Source organism: Thamnophis sirtalis, unplaced genomic scaffold (assembly GCF_051295495.1).
Source record: "Thamnophis sirtalis isolate CommonGarterSnake01/CBP01778 unplaced genomic scaffold, rThaSir2_p1.2 scaffold_3, whole genome shotgun sequence".
NCBI classification, from domain to species: Eukaryota; Metazoa; Chordata; class Lepidosauria; order Squamata; family Natricidae; genus Thamnophis; species Thamnophis sirtalis.
In genome coordinates this window covers 65,813,170-65,830,285 of record NW_028261383.1, presented here as the reverse complement: position 1 = coordinate 65,830,285, position 17,116 = coordinate 65,813,170, and the positions used below count along the sequence as shown (strand labels likewise).

Sequence of the window (17,116 nt, the reverse complement as noted above, 5' to 3'; positions counted from 1 at the left end):
AAGAAAACCCTTTTGTGGTACATACTTACAGATAAAACTATGCAGTGTCCTTGTTCCAAAAACTGGTAGAAATTCCTTCCACAAATTTCCTTTCCCTGTTGTTATGAGTTAGTCTTCTTGAATAAAAAAGAAATTATAAATATGTTTTATTATTGAATCTAATGTCACCTTTCGTATTTCTTTGGAAATGTCTAGTTATTGTATTTTAAAGCTTAGCAATATTCTAAACTTTGAAATATCTAAATTTGTAACAGCTGTATTCACATAACACATCAAGCCATGGTCCCATCCTAATCTCTAATTGAATCCTTAACTCCATTATTGTTGAATATCCTCGATCAGGGTGTCAAGCCTGCCGCCCAGATGTGCCACACTCTGGCCACACTCATGCCCAGTTTAGCGAAGGGGGGAAAGTCACGATACATCACTTGATGATGCAAGTTTCACACCTCTGTCCTAGATCATATCCATGGCAAAAAGTGTGTCAGGAAAGATGGAAAAATGCAATTAGTCTTGCAGAAGAAAGGATTCATGACCAACCTCTAGACTTATATTTGTATCATCTTAATGGAAGATCTCACCAACCAGGGAGAATGGAGATCCAGATGTAGGTAGTCTACATTTGCATAGAATTCTGTCAATTTCCTTAGAAGTCATCTGCTTAAAAGTTCTCCCAGATAGCCTTGCAAGATATGTTCATCACCTTTCTATGGCATCTGTCCAGCTGAGACCAAATTCTCAGCAGATCTAAGTGACCTTATCTTCCAGATGTCTAGAAAATTCCTCATAGCCTCCCTTTTCTTTCTAGCTATGTTCACTCAATGGGATCTTTAAAGGGGCTGCTGGGTACAATTCTGCAGATGTAGTAACAACAGCTCATCAATATTTAGATTGAAACCTGAGCTTTTCCTGCTTGGTATGATTAATTTTCCACCAGCATCCTTCTGAGTGTTTCATCAGCTGCTTCATCATCCAGAGTTCACCAAAGAGTTCCCTTGGATTGGAGATCTGGGAGATGCTGCTTAGGACAAGGCCACTTAAGGCTTTTTTCCCAGTGAGGAAATGAAATCAGATGGACTGGCCATTAGAGCTTTGGGAAGATCCTCAAACACTTTGAAAATCAAGAAATTCCTTAAAAGCCTAGAGAAAACTGATCAAATGGGATCTCCTTGTGGAAGTTGGTAGCACCAGTCAGTTGCGAAGCAATCAGAGCATGATCCAACTATGACAAGGACAGGTGATCTTAGTCTTAGATCATATCACATCTGTCCTCAAATGAAAAATGTTAGGTGTTGTAGTCTTCCATGTGTCAAGCTCTCAATGATATGATTCATATCTATGTTATGGTGGCAATGACCTCTTAGGCAGCCTCTGACCCACTTCCACCAAGGAAGGCATATTAAAATCTCTCAGGACTTTAAGTCTGAGAAATTCTACCATCCATTGAGGAAATCAATAGGTTTCAACATAACAGGTAGGAATGCTGTTATAGTAGAGCAGTCCCAATCTGCCTCTAGAGCTCAATATTAACAGGGCATTATCTGCAACACAGTCTCCTAAGTGCTGTCAGTATCCTGAATGACAATAGCTATTCCACCTGAAACCTAATTGACAGTTTCCTCAGAGAGAGAAATTTTCTTTCGTTCATTTAGGCTCTGCAATTAAACTTGCAGTGAGAAGGGTTCTTGATTTTGTTTTGTTACATTAAATATTTGTACAGAAATATGCAATCTACTTTGTTAGGGGTACCAAGAGATAATTATGCATAATTTTATCTTCCAGGAAAAGCACCTGATCTTTAAATTTCATTGCTATCATTTTCTACATGACTGAAGAATTTACTTCCTAATAAAGCAAATATTTTAAAAACTGTTTAGCATAACTCTTTTTTAGGGTAACTTTACTGTTACAGCTATCTACTGTAGGTTATGTGTAGATTTATGATTGCTGTTTAAAATTGTTCAGTGTTTTGTAAAAGCATATTCATTTATCTTTCCAGGGGCTCCTCCAGAAGCAGAAAGAACTGGAGACATGCCTTATTCCAAGTCTTATGTCTCAAGAAGAAAACTTTACTTTACCGCTTTAAGAATTTCAGCTACAATGAATGGATGTTTTGCTGTGTTGGCACTTTATACTGTAATTATGAACCAAGTTTGTAGAATATGGACTTTTGTATATTTAGGATAAACTTTCAGTAATGAAGAATTTTATTTCACATGAAATGGTATAATAATGTGACTTGTTTACACAATATTTGTACACCTAATTTAAATTTTATGTGGGTATTTAGCATGAGAAATAAAATACTTGAATTTCCTGGCTACCTGAGTTGCATTTTAATTGACAATGTAAGCAGTGATTCAGATACATCAACCCATGTTTAATAGCTGTTCCTATAAAAATCTTACTTAAATGATTTTAAACATAAGCCGTATTGTGTTCATATGGAGTTAATAAGAGCCCAATGAACTCCCAGGCTGTGACCTATATGTACAGAACCATAATGAATGCCATATAATTATTTTACATTAAAATGTTAAGCCGCTTTATAAACATTGCATTTTACATGTGTCATGCCTTACATATATTTAAAGTGAACAAGCAGAAATCTCAACTCAAATTTAACTAAAATGGGTTGTTTTAGTAACATAGTTCCTTTCCCCCCTGGCAATAAAGGTAATAATTTAAGAAGAATATGACTATACAATAATGTTCAACCAATTAATACTTTTTTGCCTGAATAAAAACTGATAATGTGTATATTATCTTTACTTTCTGCACCTAAATATTTATTGCAGAATAGAATTCATGACAAGTTGTTTCGATTAATTTCTTCTCTTAAATCATTAATCCCTAATTAAAATCATGGCTTAGCATTTAATCTGAATCAAACATGAAAATGACACCAATTAGCAAGTATCACATACAGTATACGAAAACCTAAATGCTCAATTCTGCAATCTTTCAAGATACCTGTCAGATTTCTTCTAAGAGCAGCATCTTATTTGGAAGAAGAAAAACTAAACTTTCATCTTTCATCAGCCTCAAACAGTCTTTCACAACCCCGGAAAGTCACTAGAGGGGCAGGATTAAACCTTTCACCTTCCATCATCCGCCCCCCAACAACAACAAAAAAACAACTTCAAAACCATCCCAACATGGAACAAGGGATTGAGTACTTCAGATGCAATGGACATAACATAATAGACATAACAAAGTACAAGCAAATAATTTCCATTTCCTAAATCTGTCTTTAACTCAATTTAAGTTCGGATTTGTACTGCCTATTAATGGAGGACAGCATTGTCCTTCAAACTGACCTAACACCTCCAGGAACCACTGAAAACAGGCTGTATATTAAAAACATGCAAATTCATCACCTTGTTGGCTTGAAGAAGGACACATTTGCCATTTTTAATCAGACAGCCTGTTCATATGCAGGGATTATTTTAAATTAGACATTCTTAACTCAGAAATTGCCTGTATATTGCCAATGCCTTAGGATTGCCTGCAATGGTTTCTAAATTTGATATAAAAATGAATAAAGTAATATAAACCCACTCTTGATTCAGAAATGGAGAAACAGTAAGATTTTTCATAAGCTTTTCTTCAAATGGCTTGCAGCTTGCATTCAAAATTCTATTGGCAGAGAACCAGTTTGGTCTAGGCAGCTTTGGGCAACAAGCCTCTTGGTCAATTCCTGTCACAAATGGATTAGCATTACCCTGTTTCCCCGAAAATAAGACCTCCCCGGATAATAAGCCTAATCGAGCTTTTGAGTGCATGTGCTAAAATAAGCCCTCCCCAAAAAATAAGCCCTTCCTGAAAATATTGCGACACAGCAGCAGCCATGAGGTGACCCCCCCTCACCACCTCCTGTACCTCAAAAATAATAAGACCTCCCCGAAAATAAGGCCAAGCACTTATTTCAGGGGTCAAAAGAAAATAGGACCCTGTCTTATTTTCGGGAAAACACTAAGTTGATCTTTAAAAAAGTGGACCCTCCACTTGCATGAAAATGCCAGTAATAAAACAAATTCTGTAGAACTGGTCTATTATTTTACTTTACAAACCTGCATTTTCTGGTGGAACTATATCCAGATAACTTAAATACTGAAACATAAATGCTAAATTGCAAATGTAAAAATCAGTCATTTGGACAGAGTTCAAAATCTGAAAACCAAAGTTTTAATTCAGACTACTTCATTTTAACTATAACCAACACAGATAAAACATCTGGTATTCAGAAGCTTCTGGTATTTCAGCATTCTTTCACAGCACTATTGCATGTATACATTCCTTCCGTAAAAACCAGATTTTAATCAACCCACCTTTGACTGAGCACATGCCATCAATGCTGTCTCCTAGCATCCACAAATATACTTTCAGATCATCTTAGTAGATTTATAATAGAGGCTAAAAAGAGGAAGGAACATGTTGCAAACTTTTCTGCAAAATAATAAAGATATAAACTTAATTTAAACAATTATCAGATTAAGAAGTGATAAGAAAAATAAATAAAAGTACCTAAATATTTCTGGTAGCAATTATTTTATAGTTATTGATTTAGAAAGTTTGTATTTATGGTTCCCCAGGCCTGCTGACAGAACCACATCTTTAGGGACTTCCAAGAGAGTGTTAGAGTGGGGGCCAGTCTAATCTCTGGAAAGATGAAATTCCATAAAGGGAGCCACCATAGAGAAGGCCCTTCTGGGTCCTGCCAGATATATCTCCTTAGGGGACGGGACCCACAACATTCATTGCTTTCCCACTCTAGTGCAGTGGTTCCCAAAGTAGGCGATACCACCCCCTGGGGGCGGTGGGATGGCTTAGGGGGGCGCTAAGAGGCAAGGGGCTGCAGGGGAGCACTAAGAGACTAGGGGGCTGGCAAAGGAGTGCTGGAGGTGGCCCCTTCTAGTGAACCATTTAGAACTAGTTCGCTCACCCCTCCCCATCCAGAAGCTACTCGATCGCTCGCTCCCCTACACGTCCACACTATGCTAGCCCTGCCCACTGCTCACTGATTGGCCTGGCTCACCAATTGCCCTGCCTGCCTCTAAGAGCCCTATCTAAAACCACTTACCTTTTTTTCTGCTTGGCTTTCTATCGATAGGGCTCTTAGAAGTGGGCGGGGCAATTGGTGAGGCAGTGCACCGAGGCCCCTTCACCTCCCTTTGCTCCCACTTTGTCTTGATGAGGTCACCGCAGCTGCCAGGCACGGATGGATAGAGGTAGCCAGACTGGCGGGACAGCCCGGGCAGGTGAGCGAGAGAGCGCCTGCCTGGGCCGCTCTGGCTACCTCCCTCCATCTACACCCGGCAGCTGCAGCAACCTCATCAAGACAAAGTGGGAGCAAAGGGAGGTGAAGGGGCCTTGGTGACCTGCCTGATCCTCCTTCACTCGCTATTTTGCCTGCACGGGGCACCTTGGAGGAAGCCCTTTGCTGGCGGCCCGACCTCCCCTCCCCAGGGCAATGGGCAATAGTTTGTGTGGTGCGGCCAGCGCCTAGGAGGTAAGCTCCTGCTGCCGTCCCCACCCCCACGACCGTACTTGCAGGTGGCCATGCAACCCTGCGCTATAAGCAAGCCAGGGATCCTTGCAAGGCTGCTGAATCCTAAGGGAGATGCGAATGAGACCAAAATTTTAAAAACAGGTGAAATTCTTTCTGGAGACCAAAAGCAAATAGACACGGACACACACGCGCGCACACACACACACACACAGAGCAAAAGTGTCTGGTTTTGAATATAATCTTCCTTGGTGCTTGGAGAAAAAATAGAGGAACATTTGGATATACATTTTGAATTAACTTGGGAAGAAAATTGCTAAGATAACTTTTAGCTGTGTTCTGCATTAAGGATTCATGCAATAGCATTTCTTGTTGAATTAGCAGAGTAATATTTACAACAGCCAGCTAAGATAGTTTTATCTGTCTTATAATGTGCGTGGATAGAGGACCTAAGCATAAGTGCAATGTTTGCCTTTGATTATATAATAAATTCACAGCTTATACATTTGAATTAGATGTTTTTCAATTCATGTTTAACCTATACTTGATATACTTGTATTCAATACATAAGGTGTTAATTATGTCAGTGAAAGAGATAGGAAACTGCATTAGTGATATATATATATGTGGAAAAGGTAATGCAGTTGTGGATGACCCTTTGCATGAGTTGTATTGGAAAAAAAAAATCTAATAATAATAATAATAATAATAATAATAATAATAATAATAATGACTTAAAAACAACAAAATCATAGATCGGCTAATCAGAAGATATAGATTGGATACAAGAAACATCAATGAAGCTGTAGAGATTGTAAAACAGCAGATAACAGCAACAGCTAGAAAAATTGAAAGATATGAGGCACGAATCATCCAATATAAACAAAATCAGCAATTTCGATCAGACCAACGGCGTTTTTATCAAAGTCTTAATGTGAATGGTGACACCAAAAGTGAAAAACCAGAAAAGCAGGCCACAGTTGAATTCTGGAAAGAATTGTGGGAAAATGCAAAGGACTACAACAAGGAAGCAAAGTGGATACATGACTTTGAGAAAAGCATTGGCAACAAACAAATGCAAGTATTAGAAATAACAACTGAGATGATCAAAAATCGAGTTAAAAAGGTAAAGAATTGGACATCACCTGGAAAGGACCAATTACATGGTTTCTGGCTCAAATATCTGACCAGTTTACATGCAATATTGGCCAGGCAACTGAATGAAATTTTACAAAAGGGCCAAATTGATGAATGGTTGACAACTGGAAAAACATACTTGATTCAGAAAGATCCAACTAAAGGAACAACACCTGAAAACTATAGAACAATAACATGCTTGCCAACAACCTTCAAATTACTCACAGGCATTATTGCAGATAACATGATGGATTATTTGGAAACAAACAACATCTTGCCAGTAGAGCAAAAAGGCAACAAAAGAAGGAGCAGGGGCACAAAAGATCAGCTTCTAATTGATAAAATGATATTAGAAAATTGTAAGAACAGAAAAACGAACTTGAATATGGTCTGGATTGATTACAAAAAGGCATTTGACTCACTGCCACATAGTTGGATCATAAAATGCTTAGAAACAACTGGCATTAGCAAAAATATTACATCCTTTACTGAAAAGGCAATGAAACAATGGAGAACTGAGTTGGCAGTAGGGAATGAGATCTACGGAATGGTTAATATCAATCGAGGAATTTTCCAGGGTGATTCACTTTCACCTCTTCTCTTCATCATCGCAATGATCCCACTATCAGTAATCTTAAAAAAAATGAAATTAGGCTACCAAACAGCCAAAAAAGCTGAAAAATTTTCGCATTTACTATATATGGATGATTTGAAACTCTATGGAAAGTCAGAAATAGAAATCCAATCATTGACAAATACAGTCCGAGTATTCAGCACCGATATTTCAATGCAGTTTGGCATGGAAAAATGCGCCACTGTATCCATAAAAAGGGGCAAAATCACTGCATCTGAGGGAGTTGAAATGCCCAATGGCCAACTAATTAAATGCAAAGAAAATGAAGCCTACAAATACTTAGGCATTCTGCAGTTGGATAACATCAAGCATGGAGAAGTAAAAACTATTGTCAGACGAGAGTACACCAACAGAGTTAGGAAAATTTTGAAATCTAAATTGAATGGTGGAAATACAATCAAAGCCATAAATACCTGGGCAATACCAGTTATAAGATACACAGCTGGCATAGTTAACTGGACACAAGCTGATTTGGACCTTTTGGACCGAAAAACCAGGAAACTAATGACAATGCACTACAGTTTACATCCACGTGGTGATACTGATAGACTATATCTGCCCCGAAAATCAGGTGGCAGAGGATTATTACAAGTGAAGCAAACAGTTGAAGAAGAAAAACATGCACTGGCTGATTATTTAAAAGAAAGTCAAGAACATCTATTAATCGAAGTAAAGAACAAAAATCTACTGAAGGCCCAACAGACAAAACAAGAATACAGAAAAGATGTGATAAAATCAAGAATGGAGAGTTGGCAGAACAAAGCACTGCATGGTCAATTTCTGGAAAAAATAAAAGATAAAGTGGACAGTGAACAAACTTGGTTATGGTTAAAAACAGGTACAATAAAGAAAGAAACAGAGTCACTAATCCTGGCTGCGCAAGAACAAGCTATCCGCACAAATGCCATTAAGGCCAAAATCGAAAAATCCTCTGATGATGCCAAATGCAGACTTTGCAAAGAAGCTGACGAAACTGTTGATCACATACTCAGCTGCTGTAAAAAAATCGCGCAGACTGATTATAAATTGCGGCACAATTCAGTAGCACAAATGATCCATTGGAATTTGTGCAAAAATTATAATATTAAAACAGCAACAAACTGGTGGGAACATCAGCCTGAAAAAGTCACAGAAAATCAGATGGTCAAGATCTTGTGGGATTTCCGTATACAAACCGACAAAATACTGGCGCATAATACACCAGACATCACACTGGTTGAGAAAAATAAGGTCACAATCATAGACATTGCAATACCAGGTGATAGCAGGGTCGCCGAGAAGCAACATGAAAAAATCGCAAGATACCAGGACTTAAAAATCGAAATTCAACGACTATGGCACAAACCAGCAGTGGTAATTCCAGTGGTAATTGGCACACTGGGTGCTATTCCAAAAGCACTGGAATTACATTTAAAACAGTTAAAAATTGACAAAATCACCATCAGTCAAATGCAAAAAGCCGCACTGCTTGGATCTGCACGCATATTACGAAAATACGTTACGACGTCCTAGGCCCCTGGGTGGGGCCCGACTAGTAACCAATGCCAAATCCGGCGAAACAACTGGCCACTGTGATACAATTGTATAATAATAATAATAATAATAATAATAATAATAATAATAATAATAATAATAATAATAATAATAATAATAATGGAAAGTCTATGGAAAGTCAGAAATAGAAATCCAATCATTGACAAACACAGCCCGAGTATTCAGCACCGATATTTCAATGCAGTTTGGCATGGAAAAATGCGCCACTGTATCCATAAAAAGGGGCAAAATCACTGCATGTGAGGGAATTGAAATGCCCAATGGCCAATTAATTAAATGCAATGAAAATGAAGCCTACAAATACTTAGGCATTCTGCAGTTGGATAACATCAAGCATGGAGAAGTAAAAACTATTGTCAGGCGAGAGTACACCAACATGGCAGTGGATCTGGATACTTGAGAGACCGCCTTCTGCCAATTACTTCCCTGCGACCTATAAGATCCCATAGACTAGGCCTCCTCCGCATTCCATCGGCCAGCCAGTGTCGGCTGGCAACTACAAGGAGGAGGGCCTTCTCAGCAGTAGCCCCGACCCTTTGGAACGAGCTCCCCGTGGAGATTCGTACCCTCTCCACCGTCCAAGCCTTCCGCATAGCCTTGAAGAACTGGCTCGCCCGTCAGGCCTGGGGATAAGGATCGTTACCCCGCCCGAATGATGAATGTATGTTGTCTATTATTTTATTATATGTTGTTATCTTAATGTTGTATTCCCCCCTTCCTGGTTTTGTGTGAGCCGCCCTGAGTCCCCTCAGGGAAAAGGGCGGCCTACAAATGCTAATAAACCTAAACCTAAACCTAACAGAGTTAGGAAAATTTTAAAATCTAAATTGAATGGTGGAAATACAATTAAGGCCATAAATACCTGGGCAATACCAGTTATAAGATACACAACTGGTATAGTTAACTGGACACAAGCTGATTTGGACCTTTTGGACCGAAAAACCAGGAAACTAATGACAATGCACTACAGTTTACATCCACGTGGTGATACTGATAGACTATATCTGCCCCGAAAATCAGGTGGCAGAGGATTATTACAAGTGAAGCAAACAGTTGAAGAAGAAAAACATGCACTGGCTGATTATTTAAAAGAAAGTCAAGAACATCTATTAATCGAAGTAAAGAACAAAAATCTACTGAAGGCCCAACAGACGAAACAAGAATACAGAAAAGATGTGATAAAATCAAGAATGGAGAGTTGGCAGAACAAAGCACTGCATGGCCAATTTCTGGAAAAAATAAAAGATAAAGTGGACAGTGAACAAACTTGGTTATGGTTAACAACAGGTACATTAAAGAAAGAAACAGAGTCACTAATCCTGGCTGCGCAAGAACAAGCTATCCGCACAAATGCCATTAAGGCCAAAATCGAAAAATCCTCTGATGATGCCAAATGCAGACTTTGCAAAGAAGCTGACGAAACTGTTGATCACATACTCAGCTGCTGTAAAAAAATCGCGCAGACTGATTATAAATTGCGGCACAATTCAGTAGCACAAATGATCCATTGGAATTTGTGCAAAAATTATAATATTAAAACAGCAACAAACTGGTGGGAACATCAGCCTGAAAAAGTCACAGAAAATCAGATGGTCAAGATCTTGTGGGATTTCCGTATACAAACCGACAAAATACTGGCGCATAATACACCAGACATCACACTGGTTGAGAAAAATAAGGTCACAATCATAGACATTGCAATACCAGGTGATAGCAGGGTCGCCGAGAAGCAACATGAAAAAATCGCAAGATACCAGGACTTAAAAATCGAAATTCAACGACTATGGCACAAACCAGCAGTGGTAATTCCAGTGGTAATTGGCACACTGGGTGCTATTCCAAAAGCACTGGAATTACATTTAAAACAGTTAAAAATTGACAAAATCACCATCAGTCAAATGCAAAAAGCCGCACTGCTTGGATCTGCACGCATATTACGAAAATACGTTACGACGTCCTAGGCCCCTGGGTGGGGCCCGACTAATAACCAATGCCAAATCCGGCGAAACAACTGGCCGCTGTGATACAATTGTACAACAACAACAATAATAATAATTAAAAAAAAGAAAATGATTCCCCAAAGAGGTAAAAGTCTACATTTGCTAGAGTTATTCTTTGCTTCAAACTATTGAGGAAGGGGACTGGACTCCATTGTCTATATTTCCCTTTCCATCCCCATGGTTCTTTAGTGAAAATTATGACCCAAGAATATATAGATCTGTTAAAATGTTCCCATTCTCACTTTCCATATTGGGAATCCCTAGGTACCATGCAATAATCTCATCAAATAATTCAACCAAATGTTGGTGACATTGAGCTGAAGCCAAAGTTCAAGAAATTGTACCAAGAGTTTTGGTTACAGAAAGAAATTTCTGATCGCTATCCTGTACTATGGACAGTGGTTAAGAAGCTCCTTGTTGCATTTCCAACATCATATTTGGTAAAATGTGGCTTCAGTGCGGTCATCCAACTTCTCTCCAAGCAAAGAAATCGACTCCAGATTACTGAATGTGGTGATTTAAGACTCCTGCTAAGTGACTTAAAACCAGACATTGGGAAACTGGTATCGCTTCATCAAGCCCATCCATCACATCAAGAATTTACTGAACAGTGAAGTAGTTACTAAATTTTATTAAGTTTACTAAGTTACAAATCACTAAGGTTCTTGAAAAATGACTATCAGACTTTGAAAACCTGGTATCACTGGATCATGTTCAACAATTTTGTTGAATTAACATTAACTACAAAGGTTTTTAAATTGGATTTTGAATAAATGTGCAATTAATTGTTAACAGTTTTGAATTTTACTGTTACTATCTTCCTTCCGTCATGCAAACCGCCCAGTCACATTATTCCCCCAGTCACGCCCACCAAGCCACACCCACAGAACCAGTCATTAAAAAAAATGAATTCCACCACTGGGTGGGGGCACTGAGGATCAGTTTGTAGCACCAAGGAGGCAGTGGACTGAAAAAGTTTGGGAACCACTGCTCTAGTGGTTGGGTAGATGTTACCACCAAGAGAACGTCCCTTAGATAATCTTGTCCCCAGCCATGAACCATGTAGGCCATTGCATTTTGCACCAACTGGAGCTTCCAGATGTTTTTCAGGGGCAGCCCCATGTATAATGTTTTTTTGCAATAGTCAAGACTGGAGGTGACTAGGGCATGAGTGATCATGAATACTGCACAAACTGTAGTTGCACAAAGGATTTTCTGGCCATGACCGCCATCTGCTCTTTGAGCAGGAGTTGCAAGTCCAGGAGAACCAAAGAAACTCAAACCAAGAGCTACTTGTTCTTGCAAGGATTCAGTTTAAACCCATTGCTCCCCATCTAGCCCCTACCGTGTTTCCCCGAAAATACGACATGTCCTCATAATACAGCCATTCCACATTTTTCTGGTGGGCAAAAATATAAGCCCCCCCCCCTGCATATAAGCCCCCTGGACAACCCCCCACCTCCGGCCAGGCAGAGCACTGCTCACCAACATAGCAGATCTTGAAGGTGCCACATCGCGGGAACCTGGGGGGAGGCAAAGGTGATTGCGTTGCTTGACGCCTTCGGGATACCGCTAGGTTGGGGAGCAGTGCTGTGCCCAGCTGAAGAGGGGGGTTGCCGGGTGGCTGCTCTCTTGCGAGCGGGCTCCCAAAGAGCCGGGCACAGTCTCATGGGCGAATAGCTGTGTTGCACTGTCGCAGCAGCGCAACACAACAGTCATGAAGCAACCACGCTCATGAGCAGCCACCCAGCAAACCCCCTTTGCAGCCGGACACAGCGCCATTCACTGACCTAGGGGTATCGCCAAGCCGTGTGAGTGCCTGTTCACCACCGCCTGGCTCCCACGGCTTGGCGCCTTCCAAATGCCAGTGAATGGCATTCTGTATGGCTGGAGGGGGGGGCTGCACAAGCGGCTGTTCTGCTCTTACTCACCCACCTCCCAATACATGGTCCAGCTCTCATTATGGAGCCAGGGCACCTCCGCCACCGCCACAATCCCAACCTGTTTTTTTCTGCGGCTTCCAACCCGAGTCTTTCGGCAGTGGCTACTTTGGAAGCTGCGGAAAGACCCAGGCTGGGATGGCGGCGGAGATGCCCTGGCTCTGTAATGAGTGATGGGCCATGCATCTTGAGGCTGGGAGTCGGGTGTGCGAGAGCGGAACAGCTGCTCCCGCAACTCCCCTCTCCAGCCGTGCAGAGCGCCATTCACTGACATTTGGAAGGTGCAAGCCATGGGGGCTGGGCGGTATACGCATTAGGTTTACCCCAAGCTTCCCGTGACACCTGTGGAAGACGAGCAGCGCGTGAGTGTTATGCACCTCACCCTCTCCTTACCCAGAGGGGGTCTCTAGCGGGTTATGGGCCCAGAGTGATGGGATGCTGGGACTCACCAGCAATACAGACTACATTTGACAGTAGCCCAGGATGAGTAGCCCTCTTCTTAGGCCAGGTGTAATCGTCACAGCCATATGTATACGTCGCAGTGAGACATGGTGATGGCCATGATGGCAGTGATGGACAGAGAGGCTGCTGACTGGGTGGCTGATATGTATTGGGATCATGCTGTGGAACTCACGGTCATTGGTCTGTTCCTGATGGCACTGTGGGAGAGGTTTGAAGATACCATCAGGATGCAGCAGGCAGAAGCAGAATTGCAGGCTACAAGACAACAAGGGAAGCCAGTAGCTAAATACATCAGAGTGTTCCGGCGTCTTGCCAGCAAAGTGTGGATGTGGCCAGAGAGTTTGGTGGTGTATTACTTTACGACTGGTCTTGACCGAACACTATGCCAAGCCTGCGTCTACAGAGGGCTGCCACCTAGACTAACTGCATGGTTCCAGGCCGCCATGGAATTAGCTATAGAATTCCACAAGGATAAGCCAGGAAGGGAGAGGAGTAGACAAGGACAAAGACTGCAACAAATGCGTCATATCAGAGTTGCCCCCCAAACCCCGCAACCCACAGCAGTTTCCATGGGGCAATCTTCATCCCCGATGGCAGCTGGACTGACAATGCCCATCCGACCACCCATGTTTTTGATGCCGGAGGCCGGGGCATAGACTGGCAGTCTGCCATGAGACCGGTCCTACAGCATCCATGAGCACACCAAGGAAAAAAAGGGGTTGGCCAGGAAGAGCATGAGGGATAGCCAGGAGAAGTCACACAGGGCAGGTCAACCAGTTCCTTTACCAGTTGACTCCAGCCCATCGGGTGATATGCTGAATACCGGTGGAAGTGACTGGGGGGAGGGTTCCGACGCAATGATAACTAAGCCTATCAAACCATTTTTGATACAGGTAGTGGTGGAAGTGGCCAGGCAATGGCAATGTACAGCTCTGATAGATTCAGGGTGCACTCAGTGCTTAATGAATGCCACAGTTGCTGATAATCTGGGGGTGGGCCTCAGGAAGTTGGCTAGGCCAATCCATTTCAAACAGATGGACAGGTCAGTATTGGGGAGCCAACCAGCCACACATGTATCTGATCAGGTGGTATTGCAGATAGGGGCCCATCAAGAGGTCTTGTGGTTTGTAGTTGTTCCCAATATTAGGGAGGAGATTGTACTAGGCCTGGCATGGTTGGACAAATGAGGACTCACGATATGGTGGGGTGGTGGTAGTAGGCATCTCAGAATAGGCCACAGTCCTGACCCCCCTCCTCATGAGGAGCAAACCACAGCCCAGGGCCCAGTGGGATTGCAAGCTACAGTGCTGTCGGTACATACTGTTGGGGAGGAGTGATTCCCTCAGGTATATGCAGACTTATGAGATGTATGCAACGAACAGGAATGTGATACTTTGCCCCCTCATCGCCCCACAGATTGTTCCATGGAACTGCTCCCCGGGGCTAAAATGCCAAAGCCCCAGATATATTCTATGACCCCGCAGGAGCTAACAGAGATGAGGGCATATGTAGAAAATAACTTTAAAAGGGGCTTTATTCAGCCAGCTAGACCAAAGGTAGCCACCCCTGTTCTGTTCCAGGAGAAAAAGGATGGCGGCTTATGCCTCTGTGTCGACTTCCGGGGCCTTAATGCTGTCTGTGTAGAACATCTATACCCTCTTCCTTTAGTGAAGGACATGCTGGCTAGGTTAGTGGAGGGACGTATATTCACAAAATTAGATCTCAGGGAGGCATATTATAGGGTGCGCATTTGGGCCAGTGACAAATGGAAGACAGCCTTCAATTGTCCTCTGGGCAGTTACCAGTTCCAGGTTATGCCCTTTGGACTGCAAGGAGCCCCAGCTGTGTTCATGCAGCTAATTAACGAGGTGCTGCATGAGCATATATATCAAGGGGTACTTGTCTATTTAGACCAGGGGTAGTCAACCTTTTTATACCTACTGCCCACTTTTGTATCTCTGTTAGTAGTAAAATTTTCTAACCACAGACCGGTTCCACAGTAATGGTGATTTTATGAAAACCTAATAAAAATGTTTTTAAATAATGCTATGACATTTTTTTTTAAAGTCAATTAAATTTAAAAAAAGGAAAGTGCTTCAGTATCAGACAAAACCCCGACCGCCCACCATGAAAGCTGGAACGCCCACTAGTGGGTGGTAGGGACCAGGTTGACTACCACTGATTTAGACAATATCCTTGTATGTACCAAGACCATGGAGGAACATTTAATTCTTGTACGTCAAGAGCTTAAAAAGCTGCTGGACGCACATTTATACATTAAATTGTCTAAATGTGAATTCCACAGGACGCAATTGGATTACCTTGGGTTCTGGATTTCACCTAAAGGGGCGGAGATGGACCCTGCAAAGGTAAAAGCGGTATTTGACTGGCAGGTTCCTAAAACCTGCAAGCAGTTACAGAGTTTTTTAGGGTTTGCCAATTTTTATCACCAGTTCATCCTGTCCTTTGCCCAGGTGGCCTTCCACTAACCGACCTCTTATGCACCAAATATCTCATGACAAACCCTCGACCGGGAAGCCAAGTTGTGTGGACAACAGCATGTCATCAAGTGTTAGAGCGTCTGAAGTCCCTGTTTGCACAAGAGGTATTGAAACAACCAGAGGCCACTAAGCCATTTGTGGTTCAGGCAGATGACAGTGATGTAGCGGTGGCTGCAGTCCTCTTATAAAAGAACAATGAAGGAGTCTTATAGCCGTGTGCCTACACCTCAAGGAAGTTGACAGGGACCGAATGCAACTGGCCCATTTGGGAGGAGGAGGTGTTTGCAGTCCGGTGGGCCCTGTTGATGTGGCGGTATTTACTAGAAGGGGGAAGAATGCCCTTTGAGGTCTGGACGGACCACAAGAATTTGGAGATCTCCAGACCCCACAAAGATTGTTGCCAAAAGAAGTTAGATGGGCCTTGTATTTTTGGTGATTCAAATTCCAATTAAAATATATACCAGGGGGCAAGAACTTCCTAGCTGATGCCCTCTCCCGTAAACCACAGTATCATAATAAAAGGGAGGATCTAGTACAGGCTATCATCCCGATCTCACAGCCGAGGGTGTTAGCACTCAACAGGCCCCATCAACACCAAACCTGCATGCCTGGGAAAAGACTTCTCCAGAGCAATCAAAGCAGTACTCCCAATAGACCAGTGATTTCAAGAAAATCAAACTTTATTAACACAGCGAAAGGCCTTTGCCTGGAAAGGGTTGAAGTTATATGTATCAAGTGTGGTATGGGTGGCCATGCTGCGGCACTGCCACAACATTCACTCAGCTGGATATTTTGGATTCCTCAAAACTCTGCATTTAGTAAATCGCCAGTTCTGGTGGCCCCACATGAACAGGGACATAGAGGAATATATAAGGAGTTGTGTTGTTTGCACTACCATGAAGGCCCAGCCTGGCCGGCCTCCTGGTCTTTTATAGGAGGAGGCAGATCCAATTTGGCCATGGGAACAGATAGCCATGGACTTCATCATGGATTTACTGGACAGCCAAGGGAACAAGGTCATTTGGACGAGAAGAGTCCTGTTCTCCAAGCAGGCTCATTTTGTAGCATGTATCGGCCTTCCATCTGCTAGGAAGCTGGCCAAACTGTTTATTGCCCGTGTCAATAGACTCCATGGGATCCCCAAAAGGATAATTTCAGACAGGGGAGTGCAATTCACTGCCCGGTTCTGGCGTAGATTTGTGGCAATGGTGGGGTCTTCACAGGGACTTAGTACAGCCTTCCACCCCGCAACAAATGGTGCAGCAAAGAGGACAAATGTGATGGTGGAGCGCTACTTGAGATGTTATGTCCAGTACCAACAGACAGATTGGGCTGAACTCTTCCCCTTTGAAGAAGTTGCATATAACAATGCCATGCAC

General features: G+C 42.2%; 2 protein-coding genes across 3 annotated transcripts in view; one reads left to right on the top strand and one right to left on the bottom strand.

Moving 5' to 3' along the window:
• CCDC66 (coiled-coil domain containing 66) overlaps positions 1 to 2,321 on the top strand; it is a 31,543-nt gene extending 29,222 nt beyond the window's left edge. The window contains exon 19 of the mRNA XM_087709040.1: positions 2,000 to 2,321. Within this exon, the coding sequence (XP_087565166.1) occupies positions 2,000 to 2,086 (87 nt within the window). The 3' untranslated portion in view covers positions 2,087 to 2,321. The remainder of the gene's footprint in view (positions 1 to 1,999) is intronic.
• The window catches only part of TASOR (transcription activation suppressor), a 63,604-nt gene that overhangs the window by 487 nt on the left and 46,001 nt on the right, over positions 1 to 17,116 (bottom strand). Inside the window, exons 24-25 of one of the 2 annotated variants that reach the window (XR_015695891.1) lie at positions 4,332 to 4,449; positions 30 to 116 (exon numbers count right to left, since the gene is read on the bottom strand). The gene's annotated coding sequence lies outside the window, so the exon portion shown is untranslated. The remainder of the gene's footprint in view (positions 1 to 29; positions 117 to 4,331; positions 4,450 to 17,116) is intronic. The other variant, XR_015695892.1, reaches the window with a different exon arrangement.